The sequence below is a fragment of the Belonocnema kinseyi genome, chromosome 3 (assembly GCF_010883055.1).
Source record: "Belonocnema kinseyi isolate 2016_QV_RU_SX_M_011 chromosome 3, B_treatae_v1, whole genome shotgun sequence".
NCBI classification, from domain to species: domain Eukaryota; kingdom Metazoa; phylum Arthropoda; class Insecta; order Hymenoptera; family Cynipidae; genus Belonocnema; species Belonocnema kinseyi.
The window spans coordinates 27912418-27928412 of NC_046659.1; the positions used below are offsets into that span (position 1 = coordinate 27912418).

Here is a 15995-nt window from a genome sequence, read left to right on the forward strand (position 1 = left end):
AGAGGTATCGAGACCTTATAAGGGAGTTGCAACGATTGTACCCGAAATATTCTGTTAAACTGATCGTCCTTATCATCGGCGCTCTTGGAGGTGCCAAGCTTTGTATGTCCTTTATAGAATCGTAAACTATGCATTTGATCATGTGATGATCTTTACCAAAGCTGTGCATGAGCCCACGAAGGTTTCTGAGTTGGTACTGAGTTGGTACGATGGAGAAGGAAAAACTGTTTGAAAAAGGGGACAAAATATTAATTTATAAAAACTAAATATAAGCATAACTTAAATATGTAACCACATATTACAGCAAATAACAGACACTATTAAACATACATACAATAAGATGAGGCTTTTGTTCGTATTGAGGCTCGTGTGCCACATGGGTAGGGATTGAAAAGGTACTTCTTAATCAAAAGCTTTGTCGCGAGAGATGCATTTAGTTTTCGGGTTTTTGAGGTTGAGGTTTGCATTGACTGGGTGGTAGAAAACAAACCAGTAGACAATTTCGACATCCCAGACTTAGTGTTAGAATTTGAATTGGAAAACAGCTGTTCAATATATCTAGAATAAGTTTTAGGAAACAAAATATGGACAAAAAACGCTTAATAAGATTACAATTAGAGAAAGAAAAGGAGTACCGCAAAAAAGAGCTAAGCCAGCTAAATGAAGAATTGATGAATTAAAGAAAAGAATTGGAAAAATATAAAACAAATTTAAGCGACAGATTAGATGAAGTGAACTCCACCATAGGCACCAAAAATAATAGCCAGACTATAGAAGAGTCTGTTAAAGAAAAAGTATTAAAGATAAAAAATAAAGTAAGGAAAGAAATTGAATGAAATTGAATCGGAAGTCAATTATTAAGAAAAATTAGGAGTACAGAAACAAAAAAGACTTTTTGTTATTTACAAAAAGATTTGAATCATACGAGAAAAATGAGGGAGAAACATTTGAACAATGTACTGATAAGGAGCATACAAATGTGTCACTGACAAAAAATAGAGGTACATGCGTTCTTTAAAAAATAATTAGACGCGGAAGTCGAAAATAAAATACGATGGAGAGAATAAGTTGTTGGGAAGAAAAGAAATTGTTCATGGAAAGAATAAAAGCATTAAGCGGTAAGAAGCTTTATATAGTGAGATCATGATCATACCGAATGAAGCAGGAATGTATGGTAAGAAGGTTTGAATTGATTATAATGTAAACGTTTCCATTGGTTTTCTATCGTATATTTGAATATATGTGACGTGCGCCGAAGAAAAGGGGCTTACTCTGAAAATTAAGATTTTCCAGGACGAGCGGTCACGGTCGTCCTGATAGATGCGACTTTTAGGAGAGAGGGAAGACTCACGATATCTTCCCCCTCCACCTGCCAAAACCATTATCACGCATATAGCGATGCTGTCACCGCGTTACACGGACGTGGTATAGATGAGACGCGGAGATGTAGTGGTGAGTGGAGGGAGGTGTTTCACGGGATGTCGAGCTCTCAAGCGAAAACCAGATTTCTCGGGTACCTAATAACTTAATTATTAGCAATAAAAATGCTCGGAAAATTGTTTCGATGGTTTGATTAAAAAGAGCAAATCAAAAATTTCGAAAGATGTAAAAACATCGATTTCGATGTTTTAGAGTAAACCCCCTTTCTTCGGCGCACGTCACATATCATTTGAATGATTAAAAACCTCGAAACGTGATAACGAGAACGATTGGAATGAGTACAGCGAAACGATTCGAATGTGATTAAAGTTTAGTCAAAGAAGGGTCTAAAAAAAACGTAATCGATCAGAATTGTTTTGTGAACAAAGAATACATATCTCGCCGACTGAAATGGAATTCGATTGTTAACATTTTTTTAACCTATAAACATGTAAATTTGGAGATTCCTGTAAATTTGTCTCTGAACATGTCTCATGCGGAAATAATAAAAACTGCTTGATATACAGTAAAAACCCGTTTATTTCAAGGCTTCTAAAATAAATGGGTCCCGTTTATCGCAGAATAAGGAGAAATTTCACTGGCTCCCACCACTTCATTGGAAGCCAGGAGCCTTTCAGTGAGAACAGCTGATTGGTCCGCTCACTAGCGAGTAGCCAATGGGAATTTGGTAGTAATTTTTAAATGCTGATAGAAGCCCTTTATTATTTTTCAGCAGAATTCGAATTAATTTTTCGCGGCTGAAAACTATTATAAACAATAATTAATACATTAAATTTTGATAGTAATCACGAAACAAATCTCTGATAGATAATTATACCGCTAAAATATGTGGTGTGTTGTCTGCTGTAAAAAAAAACAATCTACTCGCCGTGTCGAATTTACAATAGTCAAATCATCGTCAAATACTTATGATTAATAAAAAGTACTATTGCATATCGGTTAAATAAAATATTTTTCATTTGTCAAGCATCATCATTTTATTTTCCTTATTGTAATTCTCCTGAAAAATAATAAAATGCACATTTCCGCATTTAAAGGTTCCCGCCAACTTCCCACTGGCTACTGGAATAGGTGCCGCCCCCAGCGTACTGTGCATACTAGAGATATCCGCGTTCTGATGGTGTATTTACACGACTGTCGACTGGCCGTCAGCCAGCAGAAAAATAATAAGAGTGAAAGAGATAGAGAGTACTTTTCTTTTAACTTCCCGCTCTCGATCTCTTTCATTTTTATGACTTTTCGGCTGGCTGGCGACCAGTAAGCAGGCGCGTAAATAAACCATGACACCACTGTCTTCAGTTTAAAATCAACCCAGTCCCGCCTTTTCAGCTACTGGTTTACCGAGAGATGTGAAAGCAGAGATGAGGTGGGAGATTGCCGAGATAATGGAATAAGAGAATGTCAAAAACATGCGCTGATATCTGCGCCTTCTTGGCGGATTACCTAAGAGGTACTTGAAAGGCGCAAGTTGCTCGTCGGTAAATGACGAAAATTAGCAATTTCTGAAATGATGTACCAATTAAGTTTCTGCTCAATTAGTTACCACTATGGGCATAGGAAACACGGGACTAGGCATGTCATCCTAACTTGGACGAGCGGGGTTAAATCCACGGGAGGGGGGAGAATTCCATGAGTGGGGAGAGCCGCCATCTTACGATCTGCCATTTGATTATGCGCACGAGCATTTTTGCCGACAAACTGTGCATGAAAATATAAACATGTGGGCGCTGCCATGTTTGTCGCGGGACATCGAAAGCTGGCGGACCTCCCCCCTCATTGCATCACCCCCGCAACGGCATGTCGAGTCCCTTGTTCCTATGTCCATGGTTACCACAAAGATATCTGTGTTGCCGATCTGAAAGTTTCGCAAGACTTCGGTGGTCTTCTATTTATATCTCGATCCGCATTAGAAAGAAATTAAAGAAATTGGCGATTTTGATGTTTCGCGTTATTCTGAATTTCATGCATGAGTAGATTTTAAGGTTGTGTTTTTCAGGTGTATATAATATGGATATTATTACTATTTTATATATATATATAATTAAAAATTTGTCATAAGGACAACCGCAGGATTTCGCCGGGAGCGGGTGCTAATCTGGAAAATTGCACCCGCTTCCAACGAAATCGCGGTAAAATTTCAGCCACAACCACGTCTCACGACCGTGAGTTAGGTGGTTACAGTCTGTAAAGGAATCAATACGACGATCCAGCAAAAGCCTCGTGCACCCTAAGAACACGGAGCGACCCAAGGACAAACGCCTTCTGCATTTTTCCCGCAAGTGTTCTAGCATATTGTTCGCACGCAGGGATGCTTTTTAGACCATTAGCAAATGAAAGCTTGGCACCTCCAAGAGCGCCGATGATAAGGACGATCAATTTAACAGAATATTCCGGGTACAATCGTTGCAACTCCCTTATAAGGTCTCGATACTTCTCTTTCTTTTCAGTCTCCTTGGTTATGATGTTTTTGTCAGCTGGTGCCGAAACTTCGATAACAAACATGGTTCGCTTCTCGAAGTCAAAAAGAACCATGTCAGGCCTCAAGTGAGCAACAGAAACAATTGTCGAGAATATAAAGTTCCAGTATATGCGGCACTTCCCATTCTCGACAATTGACTCAATTTCCCTAGGAGCATTTAGAGGAGCGATACCAAGGTGAATGCCGCAGGGGTGGCAGAGATGGTAATAAAGCACTCTTAGTGCCGCATTGTGCCTATGAATGTAGGTCGTTCCCGCGTGTGTTGGACAACTAGATAGTATGTAAGCTAAATGCTCGGGGTGTGACAATAATTTTTCTTTATAATTACACGTTTTCAGGATGAAAAAATTGTTTTCGAGATGAGAAGTACTATTATTGTCTCTGACAGTTATGGATGAGTAGGTTGTGGTTTTGAAAGTCAATACTCCTACATAAACGATATTTACCTCATAACTCTAATTCTGATTCATTGTTAAACAATTGTCTTCGTTGTTTGTTGTTTCTTTTTGGGCCTTTTAGCGAAAAGTTTATTTTCAATAAATACAGTTTAGCCTGCCGGTGCTGGCTATGGAACAATCTTGCCGGTTTCAGCAACGGTACAATCTTGACTGTACCAGCAACGGAGCAATTTTGACAGCGCTGGCAACGGAACAATCTTGTCGTTGCCGGCTTTTTTCAGCTGGGTGTGAAGTTCCGAGAAGCGTGTAGTGATGTATTTTTTATTCACTGCTTACGAATATGGTCATGAAATTTGAAGAACAAAAAATATTTCGAGGTCAAATCTTCAAAAAAAAAGTACTAACGTTCTGATACTGGTGCATTTCGTTGCATTCATTATAAACAACGGACATGGAACTACACTGTTAGAAAAATCTGTATGAGGTTTAATATAAATGTGTATGAAGCAAATATGCATTACCGCTACTGAAATTTAACATACATTGGTATAGTGAATTTAATATACATATGTATTAAATTTAATATACAGGTCAGTATAGCAATGTGCGTGAAAACTCAACCTGCTTTCATTTCTTCAAATCTTGTCAAATATTCTCAATGAAATTAATAATCTAGAATTCGTAGACTCAGTTGTTATTTATCATGAAACTGCAATGTACGAGTAAAATTTTTCCTAATTTTGCTCTAAATGGTCAAAATTTAAGGGCAATACAATTAATTGTAGGTTAAGTCTGTTATTTATTTGCTTAATTGAATTTTTCGACTTGTAATCCAATTTTATCTTTTATTAACAGAAAGAATGTATCATGTTTTATTATTTAGAATCGAAAATTACAGCTAAACTTATTTTAAATTTGTGAAAAATGAAATTATATGATTTTTCTTGTAAGTGATTAATATGAATTTATATGGAATTTAATATACGTACTCTTAATGGCGATTTCAAATACTTCATATATTAATTTTAACACACATAGGTATATTAAATTTAATATTATTTTTAACAGTGTAGCATAGCGAGAAAAGAGCGACATGCGTGCAAGGGGTGGGGCAGCGAGGAAGGTTAGGCTATAGAAGCGAGCGGATTATATAGTTATAAGGTGTGGATGGATGTTAATTTTTGAGAGATAGTTCTATGAAAATTCTGTAGAAAATGGAAGTGTAAGCAAGTGAATTTAGTAAGGCCAGCATGCCGAAAAATAAAAGTTTATCTATGTTAAATTTTCGCTATCAATGGAACGTTGTATGTATATTAGGGTGTTCAAAAAAACGCTTCTTGAGCTACACGGGAAAATTGTGAATTTTTAAAAAATTTAACTCATGTTCCAGGGTTTCATGGAAACGTGCCAAATTTTGTAGAGATTGAAGAGGAGTATCTATGAAATAAGACCATACTAATAACTTTTCTTTCCAACCGATCCTCATCATCGCCGCAGCACCCCAAATATGACCGTAAAATAAAAAAAAACTACATTTTTACGTATTATTGTAACTTTTTAGCAAATTCCCTCGTCCTGTTCATACAAATAATTACTAATGGACAATTTTAATATTTACAATGACTTTTTAAAAAATTTCGAATTGTTTTAACAAATGTAGATTATTTCAGCAATTATTTATTTTCCAAAAATGTAAAAAAAGAATGGTATTTTCTAATTGAAATCTAATTGTTTTTCATTGTTTGGATCAATAAATTTTTTTAAAAACATTATGTATTCATTTAAGCATTTATTTATTGTTTATTTTTAGAATTTCTAAAAATTGAGCCAGTGATATCAGCTTTCTTGTGAAATTAAAAAGTATTAAAAGTATTTGTTCTATTTTATTTATTTTTTTAGTTATCAGAAACTAACTGCTTAAACCAATAAAAATTGTTTAAAGAAATAGTAATTTGTTAAACATTACAAGAAATATATCAAAATTATGTAGTAATTCAACAAACAGTATCATAGGATAACAATTTATTGTTTAAAGAAATAGAAATTTGTTAAACAATACAAGAAATATATCAAAATTATGTAGCAATTCAACAAAAAGTATCATAGGATAACATTTTTTTAAAAAGTGGACCTCTGTGTTTGAATTTTTCGAAAGTTTGAAAATAAATAAAACATAATAATTTAAACAATCATTAAAATTATTAAATAATTAAGAAGTAAACTTATTAAAAAAAAAAAGGTTTTTAGAAAAATTTACTACTTCAAACATTGATCAAATATTTAATTTCAATCAGAAAATAAGATTATGGTCATATTTGGGATGCTGCGGGAGGGTGGGGTGGGTTGGAAAGAAAAGTTATTAGTATGGTTTTATTTCGTAGAAACTCCTCTTCAACCCCTACAAAATTTGGCTGATGTCGAGTTGTGGCGCGGTCAGAAAACACAGCGGGCGCTGCCTTCCCCCTCCATGCGACTACCTTCTCTGCTTCCCTTCGTTCGCCGTAGAACTTTCAACTCACATTTCCCATATATTTTCTTTCACACTTTACCCAGGCTTAGGACTCACAGATAAAATACTAGAATATACATAGACTGGCAGCATAGATTACTAGAATATAAATAAGCTAATCTAATTTATTTCTCAGTTAGAGTTCATACATAATAATAATGAAATATTATTTTACCAAATATTATCTCAATGAAGCGAAATAAATATTGAAATTAACTACATATATCCCTCTCATACATTTCAGCTATTTATTTCACTTTAAACTAAACTTAACTTTTTACTGAAACTTGGTAAAATATGAATTTATAAAAGAACTGGTAAAAACTTGCGTGAAACCTGACGAACGAACTCAAACCGATTTATGAATCCGACTTGGAATGTCAAAATTGCATCCACAAGAAATTGTTCTTTTTCGATGATTTCTTCTCTCTTTGTTGCTGCACTCCTCATTTTGATGTATACTTCGTTCTGCATTTCTTTAAAAATATTGATTAAATTGAAAATGTTCGGATTAGGCGTGTAAAATTCAGCATTTAATTTTGAATGATACGCTTCACAACCGTTTGTTGTGCGCGTAGTTGTATGCATCCGAACTTTTTCAATTTAATCAAAATTTGTAAAGAAATGCAGATCGAAGTCTACATCAAAACGAGAAGTGCAGAAACAAAGAGAAAAGAAATCATCGAAAAAGAACAATTTCTTATCGATGCAATTTTGACATTCCAAGTCGGATTCATAAATCGGTTTGAGTTCGGTCGTCAGGTTTCACGCAAGTTTTACCAGTTCGTTTATAAATTAATATTTTACCAAGTTTCAGTAAAAAGTTAAGTTTAGTTTAAAGTGAAATAAATAGCTGAAATGTATAAGAGGGAAATATGTAGCTAATTTGAATATTTATTTCGCTTTATTGAGATAATATTTGGTTAAATAATATTTCATGATTATTATGTAATAACTCTAGCTGATCAATTAATTAGATGAGTTTATTTATATTTTAGTATTATATTGTTGACAATACATATTTCCCATCAATTTTTAAACACGCCTAAATAAAAATTTTTTTTTTACATTTTGCTGCCAGTCCTAATTCTGGGTAAAGTGTGAAGGAAAATTCATGGTAAATGTGAGTTGATCGTTCTACGGCGAACGACGAGAAGCGGAGAAGGTAGTAGCATGGAGGGGAAGACACCACCCGCTGTGTTTTCCTGACCGCGCCGCAATTCGAAATCAGCCAAAAATTCGGCATGTTTCCGTGAAACCCTGGAACATGAGTTCAATTTTCTGAAAATTCCAAATTTTCCCGTGTAGCTCAAGAAGCGTCTTTTGGACCACCCTAATATACATATAACGTTCCATTGATAGAGTAAAAAGCTAAAATTTGACAAAATAACATTTAAGTTTCAATTCCTTACTATACTTTGGAAATTATGTTTTCAGGTATTTCCATGTCCATTGTTCATAATAAACGCATCGTAATACACCAGTATCAGTACGTGAGTAACGTAATTTTTCTTGAAGATTTGATTTCAAAATGTTTTTTGTTCTCCAAATGTCATGACCATATTCGTAAGCAGTGAATGAAAAATAAATCACTACACGCTTTTCGGAACTTCACACCCGGCGGAAAAGAAGCCGGCAACGAGCAATGTTGCCAGCACCGACAATAGTGTTCCGTTGCCGGCGACAGCAAAATTGCTCCGGTGCCGGCACCGGCAAGATTGTGCCGTTTTCGGCGTCGGCAAGCTAAACTGTATTTATTGAAAATAAACCTTTTGCTGGAAGGCCCAAATATAAATAACAAAGAACGAAGACAATTGTTTAACAATGAATCATAATTAAAGTGATGAGTTATTAATGTTCATGGTGTTTCAACATAAACACATAATTATTTCTCTACTTCTTCACAATTCACAAATGCAACTCAAACGTTCACTTCACTTCTGTTTCATTAATCACCAAATTACTCTTCAACTACTCTTAAGGAGGTACCATCGCTACAAGAATTTTCATTAACATTTCAACCAATTTTTCACGATATCTAAATACAATCACCAAAAGTACTCAGTTACAATATCAGAAGCCTAGGGTCCTTTATAAATAAGTTATTTTTAATTTCGTCATATTTAACATTGCGTCTTATGAGAGATGGCGTTTTTGAGCTCTTTACTGCATATACATAAAAGAAATAATTTATCACGAAACTTGCGCTTGTGAACGTTGACTATCGCAATGTGGCACCATCGCGAGGCGCGATCAAAGTAGATCTCAGTCAGCCGTTGATTCATGTCACTGGCGACATGATCACAATGTTGCCAGATTTCAACTCAGTCATAGTGGACTGCACAGTGGACTGATCTCGGTAGTAACGCTAATAAATCCTATTTGACAAGAAACACTTAATTCGGCGTATTTAATATAATTATTTTGAAATTGTAAACTTTACGCGGCAATAAATAGGCTTAGTAAGGTCACGCCGCCAATTGGACACTTTTGGCTTCATTGTCTAGCTTTTTGATACACGCACGACCACCTTTCGAACACAGTTTACCACTGTGCACAAACTATACCTTTTTATTTGAAAAAATTTATTTATTTTTATATAATTATTATTTTATTATGATTCTAACAATTATTTTAATAAATCTGCAACAAACATGATTTTTAAGTAGAATATATACACGGAAAAAAAATTCTTGAGGCGAACGAGTGAATAGAGAATATATTAAACTCAAAGTAAGTGTACGCTTGGATTAGGTAAAACGTTTAGTTAGAAGAGTTACACATTTAGTTACTTTATGTAAATTATTCTCGTAAATCAGGAATTTGGACCAAATTGCTAAGTTCGAAAGTTTATTATTTTCGACAGATGATATATAATTATATTATCTTCAGATTAGAAAAAAAAATTTAGTTGTTATAAAAATATATTAACTTACAGTAGCCAATTTTTCGTCTGGTATCGCGAAAATGAATTTCCCTGAAATCCGTGTAATGCATTTGGAGGTCAAGTTTGTTGTTTTTCTCGCGTTTCTTTATGTTTCAATATAGTTATTGCCTACAATCGAAACAAATATAAATTATTATTACTGCATCATAAACTCCATTTAATTAGTTACTTCCATTTAATTAGATTAAAATATAGCTGCAATTTTCACTATGCAACATGTCCCCAAATACAAATTTGCGAACATGCTACCGGACGTCCCCACACATGAAGTATCACATGCCCTTAAAATACACAAATGATCGCCTTCATTGAGCCATTGCAACCTATTTTAGTCATTTTTTCCAGCAAAAAGTATCTCCGTGCGCACTCAAATTATTTTAATGAATAAGCCATAAAATACATAGCATCAAAGTAGAAGTTTGTTTTCTTTTAGAAAAATTTACATTTTTTTAAATTGAGAAAAATTATATTACATTACGTAATTGCTGAGTATTCATAAAAAATATTTACTCGTGCAATTCAAACTTTGGTAGCCAAAATTCCGAGATTCGTCGTTAAGCTTAATTTATTCTAAGATGCAACATTAGATTCCATTAAATATACAATGGAATTTAAAGGAATCTGACGTTGCATTTTTTAACTGAAATATGTAGAGATTTTTTAAGCTTAAAATCCTGATTTATCCCACTGTGAGTTTGACTAGTTTCAAAATATGCAGTATGATAGCCGGAGCTTCTGTTAATATTGCTAATTTATTATGAACACTTTTACGACGTTCACACCTTTTCCGCACATTCCTGATTACTATATATAATTGAATTAATAATTAAAAAAAAATTCTTTCGTTAGGATTAACCGGCTGGTACACCTTTCCCACACATTTCTGATTACTATGTACAACTGAATTAATAATTTTTAAAAAGTACGCTTATTAAAATTAACGTAAATTTCAAATAAAAATTATGGTTATTTCTACATTTTTATAGAAGCTTTTGGAGAACGTAAAATGCAGGAAAATATGTTCGGTGTAATTTGGTTTTTAGAACCATTGCAAATTAAGAATTCAAAAGCTGTGAAAATAAAATCTTCTTTTGATGCAATGGCCAGAAAATTCCCTTGATCTCAAACGTATTTTAAAAAAATCCGTTTCTGAATCGAATGATAAAATTAAGTCATACTTCTGCCAGATTCACAACATCTTGTGTATAATTTTTTATGTCTTTATAAAGTGGACGGAAGGATTGTAATAAATAAATCTAAGACAAAAATACATTATAGTGTAAGCCGAAATATATTTTCCTAAACGACAACTGCTAATTTCTTAACACGTTATCAACTGATATCATAAAAAAAGAATCTTTCCTGCTCATCCCTACTGACTAAACACAGGCTTTCAGATTTTAGTTAATCACAGTAAATTAACTGTAATGTCTAAACATTAATTTACATGTCATTTATCGACATTTTCAAGCAACTTCAGACATGATAAATATATTTTTGAACTTTGGTCCATACTCATCTATATACAAGCATATACTGCATTAAATACACGAAGAAAATGGAATGAAGCGGGAAATTTAGTCGTATCAAAGATCAGAATTTAAAAAGTCTACTATCTATATAATATAGTTATATACTTTTTTCCATTTGAATCTACTTTCCTTGTATTTGACATCACGTCCACAAACTAAATTTTCGAAACGTAATATACAGTTTTTACTTCAAATAAACAACGATAAAGAGGATTTTTCACATCAAAATCTTATATCCATATTTTATTCCAAATTTATAATCAAAGATAGTATTCCTAATTTCACTATTGATAATCAATTATATACAAAACATTCATATTTCGCTTTCACACTATTAACTTTATACAAATAGCCGCATTCACGAATTTTTTCATTCAGTTGTAGCAGTAATGAGTAAACTTGATGACATAAATGAAAATCAGCAGAAAGCTAACACACGTACCGCTTTACGTAAAACTATATCAAATTCTTGTACTTGAATTCAAGTTGTACCTACAGAATCAATTATTTGACAATGGTCTATGTAGAGTAACTTAAACTTAGAAGTCTAGAGCTATATAATTAAATTGATAATAATACCCAGCGTGTAGATTAAAATAAATTATAAATCAGCGTCTTAAATAAAGCAACTGATTTGTAGTACAGTAGCCACTACGACACTTCTCGTTTTCGGGGCTGTAGGGGAAGCGAACAGGAAGTATCAGATAATCATCTCTCCTGTGTCAAGCCGCATTCGGCGCAGTAGCAGTGATCCCAACCTTAGCATGTTTAGCTACTATGCTTGCCCGGTGCAGCGGCCCTCATTGGTCGCTATTAGCGCGCAATTAAAACCAAAGAGACTTAACAATTATTCGAATAAAAATATATACTTATGATAAATTGCACATTTATATCAGAAATTACACAAATTGTGATTTAAGGTGAGAGAAAGATAATAACTCGTACATTTTTTATAATTAAGGTTTTTTTTTGTTCCAAAGACGACATTTTATTTCACCTACGAATTTTTAAATAAATATATTTCTAACATTTAATATAATATGTATAAATATTCACATAATTTTATGTAAACATTGCCAGTGCAAGAAACAATAATACTAGTTAAATATCTGAAAATAACGTTTTCAGCTCAGAACAGTTATTTTTTATTCAGAGAAGTCAAATAATGATGTTCATAATGAGAAAAAAGGAACGAAAATCATCATAGCTAATAATAAAAATACAGCCAGTGTCTATTGGTACTATCAAATGCGGTTATTTGTATCAATACTTCGCTATACATATGGCTCGTTAAATAAACATCTTTGTTCTCCAAAAAACTTTGTCAATGAAATATAAATTCATATTTTAAATTGAAACAAAATGTGCTATTGTTTACCAAACATGCGCATTGAAAATTTTTTCTAACCTTACTCAATAAATTACGTTATTTCTGATATTAATGAACAATTTAACTGGAATGGAAGCTTCTAATGTGTCCCCTAAGGGTTTACATTTGTCTTGTATTTTCTTCTTTATTCCTTTACACAACCCCCACACACTTACTTGGTGGTGGAAGGGAGACCTACAGTTTAAGGTGGGTTCCGAACCACCAAGAGCAACAGCTTAAAGTACTTAGAGAAAAACCTTTTTCTCTAGAGGTACCGGTCCCACGACTCTTCGGAGATGAACAACTCCTTGCTAGGCTAGTGTTCATCGCATGGGCCGCTGAGGGTCTTCCATAGTGCGAGGCGGGAATCGAACCCGCAAGCCGACGGAGTGGGTCCAAAGCCTAGCTTTAGCCCCCACGACCATCATCCCACTTATTAATGAACAATTTACAATCATAATTTATTTTGATTTCAATAATTGTTAATTATGCCGGTTCGAATCACGCGCTAAAAACGAACAATGAGGGTCGCGGCGCCGGGCAAGCGCAGTAGCTGAACATGCCAATGTTGGGATCACTGCGCAGTAAGCGTAGCCGGCCACGTATGCGTGTGCGTGAGATAAGACAAGGAGTGAGAGCAAGTGAATGAAGAAGAAATCGTGAAACGAGAAGTGTCGTAGGGTCTACTGTATATAAATTTGTAAGGGGTTTTCAACATATACGAAATTTCGGTTACAATCTAAAATCGCTATCCTTACATTAGGATTGACTGTATGTATTAGATTATAGTCGATCCATTGAATTATACCCGATTTTCTTTAATATTAAGTTGCTTCCAATTTTTTTCTGAACAAAATCAAAAACTGAAAATGTAAGAATAAGTGAAATGTGGAAATAGAAGCGATTGCTTAAAAGAATTATGTTTATATACATGTTCGATGAGTCAATGCCCTAGTGATGTTTGTCAAGTTGCTTGCAACCGTAGATTTAAAAACAAATCTTTGTTGCAAGAGTAAATCAACATTTTATGTAAAGTCGTATACATCACTCACTTTTCAATTTTACTCAGAAATCCGTCGTTATTATGTCTCCATGTGCGATTATGTTTGGCAAGGACTGCGGCGTTGCATTCTGAAAAAATGCGAAGAGAAAAAATTAATTACAATGCTGTTATATTGTTTTGATAGTAACTGTAGGAAAATATCATTACATGTCTCCTAATTTTTACAGGAATTTTGCGACATTCAATTTTCTTTGAATCCGCTTGTGATTTCTATTTTTTTGTTTAAATAAAAAAAATGTGAAGTATGAAAGCAACTTGGGTACAGGCCGAGGACAGATGGTACATCTGGCAAAGCAGTAGGTTTCAGACAAAGTCAATTTACTGGTTCAACTTGTTTTTTTTTGTTTTTTTGAGTATGCCCTACCGAAAAGAATGTTTGAGTATATACTAAAAATTCTTTAGGTCAAAGAATCTCAAAGAAATTCTCCGAAGGCACTCAGGTAGATATTTTTAAAAGTCCAGGAAGCTCGTTTAAATGGTCTGAAGGCTTTAAAATATCCTTTCCGAAATTGAAATAAGAATACGATCATAAATATCAAGCAGAGAGGCTATCTCATTAGAGCAGCCGACACTCAAGGGTCTTTTGTTAAGCTTTCGGATTCAAATTTATAAGTAGATTTTTTTTAATTTCATAGTTAACAGTTTAAAACATAATAATTCGGAATCTATGGTTTTCGATGACTTGAGATATCTAACTTTTTTTTTAATGCTTAAAATTGGAATTGAAAGAACGTTTCTCGTAAATGGAATGAGATACGCCAAAAAAGACAACATTTTTTAATTCAAGTAGAAAATTGTATATCAGTATATAAGTTATAATTATAAATAAGTATAATGAGAAAATTCATCAATTAAAAGAAAGTGTTAATAATTTGAAGAGAAATTTAAAAAGGGAGAGCGGATTCGCCACGACCAACTACTGTAAATAACTCTGCCCGCCCGGTACTTGAAGAATACAAAAGGAACATTATATTACCGTCGCACCACTCTTGAAACGACCACTAAAAGAATCTTGAAAAGGACCCAAATCTCTCAAACTATCTCCGAGACTATTTTGTTTCAAATCGACTTTGTTTATAGACTCAAATAGGCCAAGCTATTTCGCTAAAGAAAACTCAGAGATTTCTTTCGGTAGGGTAAAGAAACACATTTAATCAAATAAACATAAGTTTATACTTGCTTGAATATGTTTAAATTGACTTTTTTCGAAATCTACTTCTATTCCAAATGCACCGTATCTCACATAATCTGCAAATAACGGGAGATTTCACAAAGCAAAATAATTTTTAAGAAAGGACGAAGATGAAGTAGGGTGATTCTTCATGAAAATAGGGAAATTATTAACATTAAATGCACCCTTTAGTTTACGGCGAGGCAAAAAAATTAGATTTTTTCCAAATAGTACTATTTCAAGTTAAAAACGCCTGACATAAAAAAATTAAAAAATTTGAAGTCAAATAGTTTTAAATTAGAAGCGTTGCAAATTGCCTTAGAATTTCATAGGACTTTTAGATTTTTAAAGCTAAATTTTTGAAGATTTTACAGTTTAAATTTTAAATACTTCAAAATCCTTCAATTTTATTTTATACATTCGGGGTGGCGACTTCAACGGATATCTCAAGGTTCAGTTAGCGTGGACGTCAGATAAAAATAATTCATTTATGACTTATAGAAATTTCCGTTATTGAAATATGGTAGTATCAGAATAAAGTAAAGTTTTTCCATTTCCTACATAATTTCTTTGCCAAAACTTATGCAGCAAGCAAGAAAAAGTAAGTTACCTCTTTTATTTTACGAATTTTGCTGAGAGAGTAGTGGAATAACAATCATATAATTATAATTACAATATACAAATATATATGGGCATTTGTCGTAGACATTTAGAGGTTTCAGACATTCAGCCGGCTGTCTTATACCTTGTTGGTTTCAAAAAACCGATTATCGTTTTTTTTTGTAAATTTTTCTAATCCAAAGGGTCTTAGAAATGAGCCTCTAAAAGAGTTTGGCAGAATTCTCTCTCGTTCGAGAGTTATACCATGTCAAACATGCAGACGATATTGGAATGTGAATGGTTTTCCAGGTCGCGATGTTTTTCGTGAAAAGCTCGTAAATTTCATCGTGAATTTCTCCTTGACCAGGAAGGCGAACTCTCCACACCAGGCATTGCCAACTAAACGTATGTCTCATGATTCACATGTTGTAATGTTCTGAAACTTTAAAAGTGTTTCCCCAAAAGTTGAATTTTTCAAACTGGAGTG

The 15995-nt window shown here is 33.6% G+C and overlaps 1 protein-coding gene across 8 annotated transcripts in view; it reads right to left on the reverse strand.

Annotated features, from left to right (window-relative positions):
- Nucleotides 1-111: 111 nt before the first annotated feature.
- Nucleotides 112-15995, reverse strand: part of LOC117169269 (nuclear transcription factor Y subunit alpha) — a 170645-nt gene continuing 154761 nt past the window's right edge. For 6 of the 8 annotated variants that reach the window (XM_033355555.1, XM_033355558.1, XM_033355554.1 and 3 more), the window contains one exon: nucleotides 13297-13805. In XM_033355555.1, coding sequence (XP_033211446.1) covers nucleotides 13775-13805 — 31 coding nt within the window. In that variant the 3' untranslated portion in view covers nucleotides 13297-13774. Of the gene's footprint in view, nucleotides 225-9781; nucleotides 9882-13296; nucleotides 13806-15995 lie in introns of those variants that run through there. The other 2 variants (XM_033355560.1, XM_033355559.1) reach the window with 2 other exon arrangements.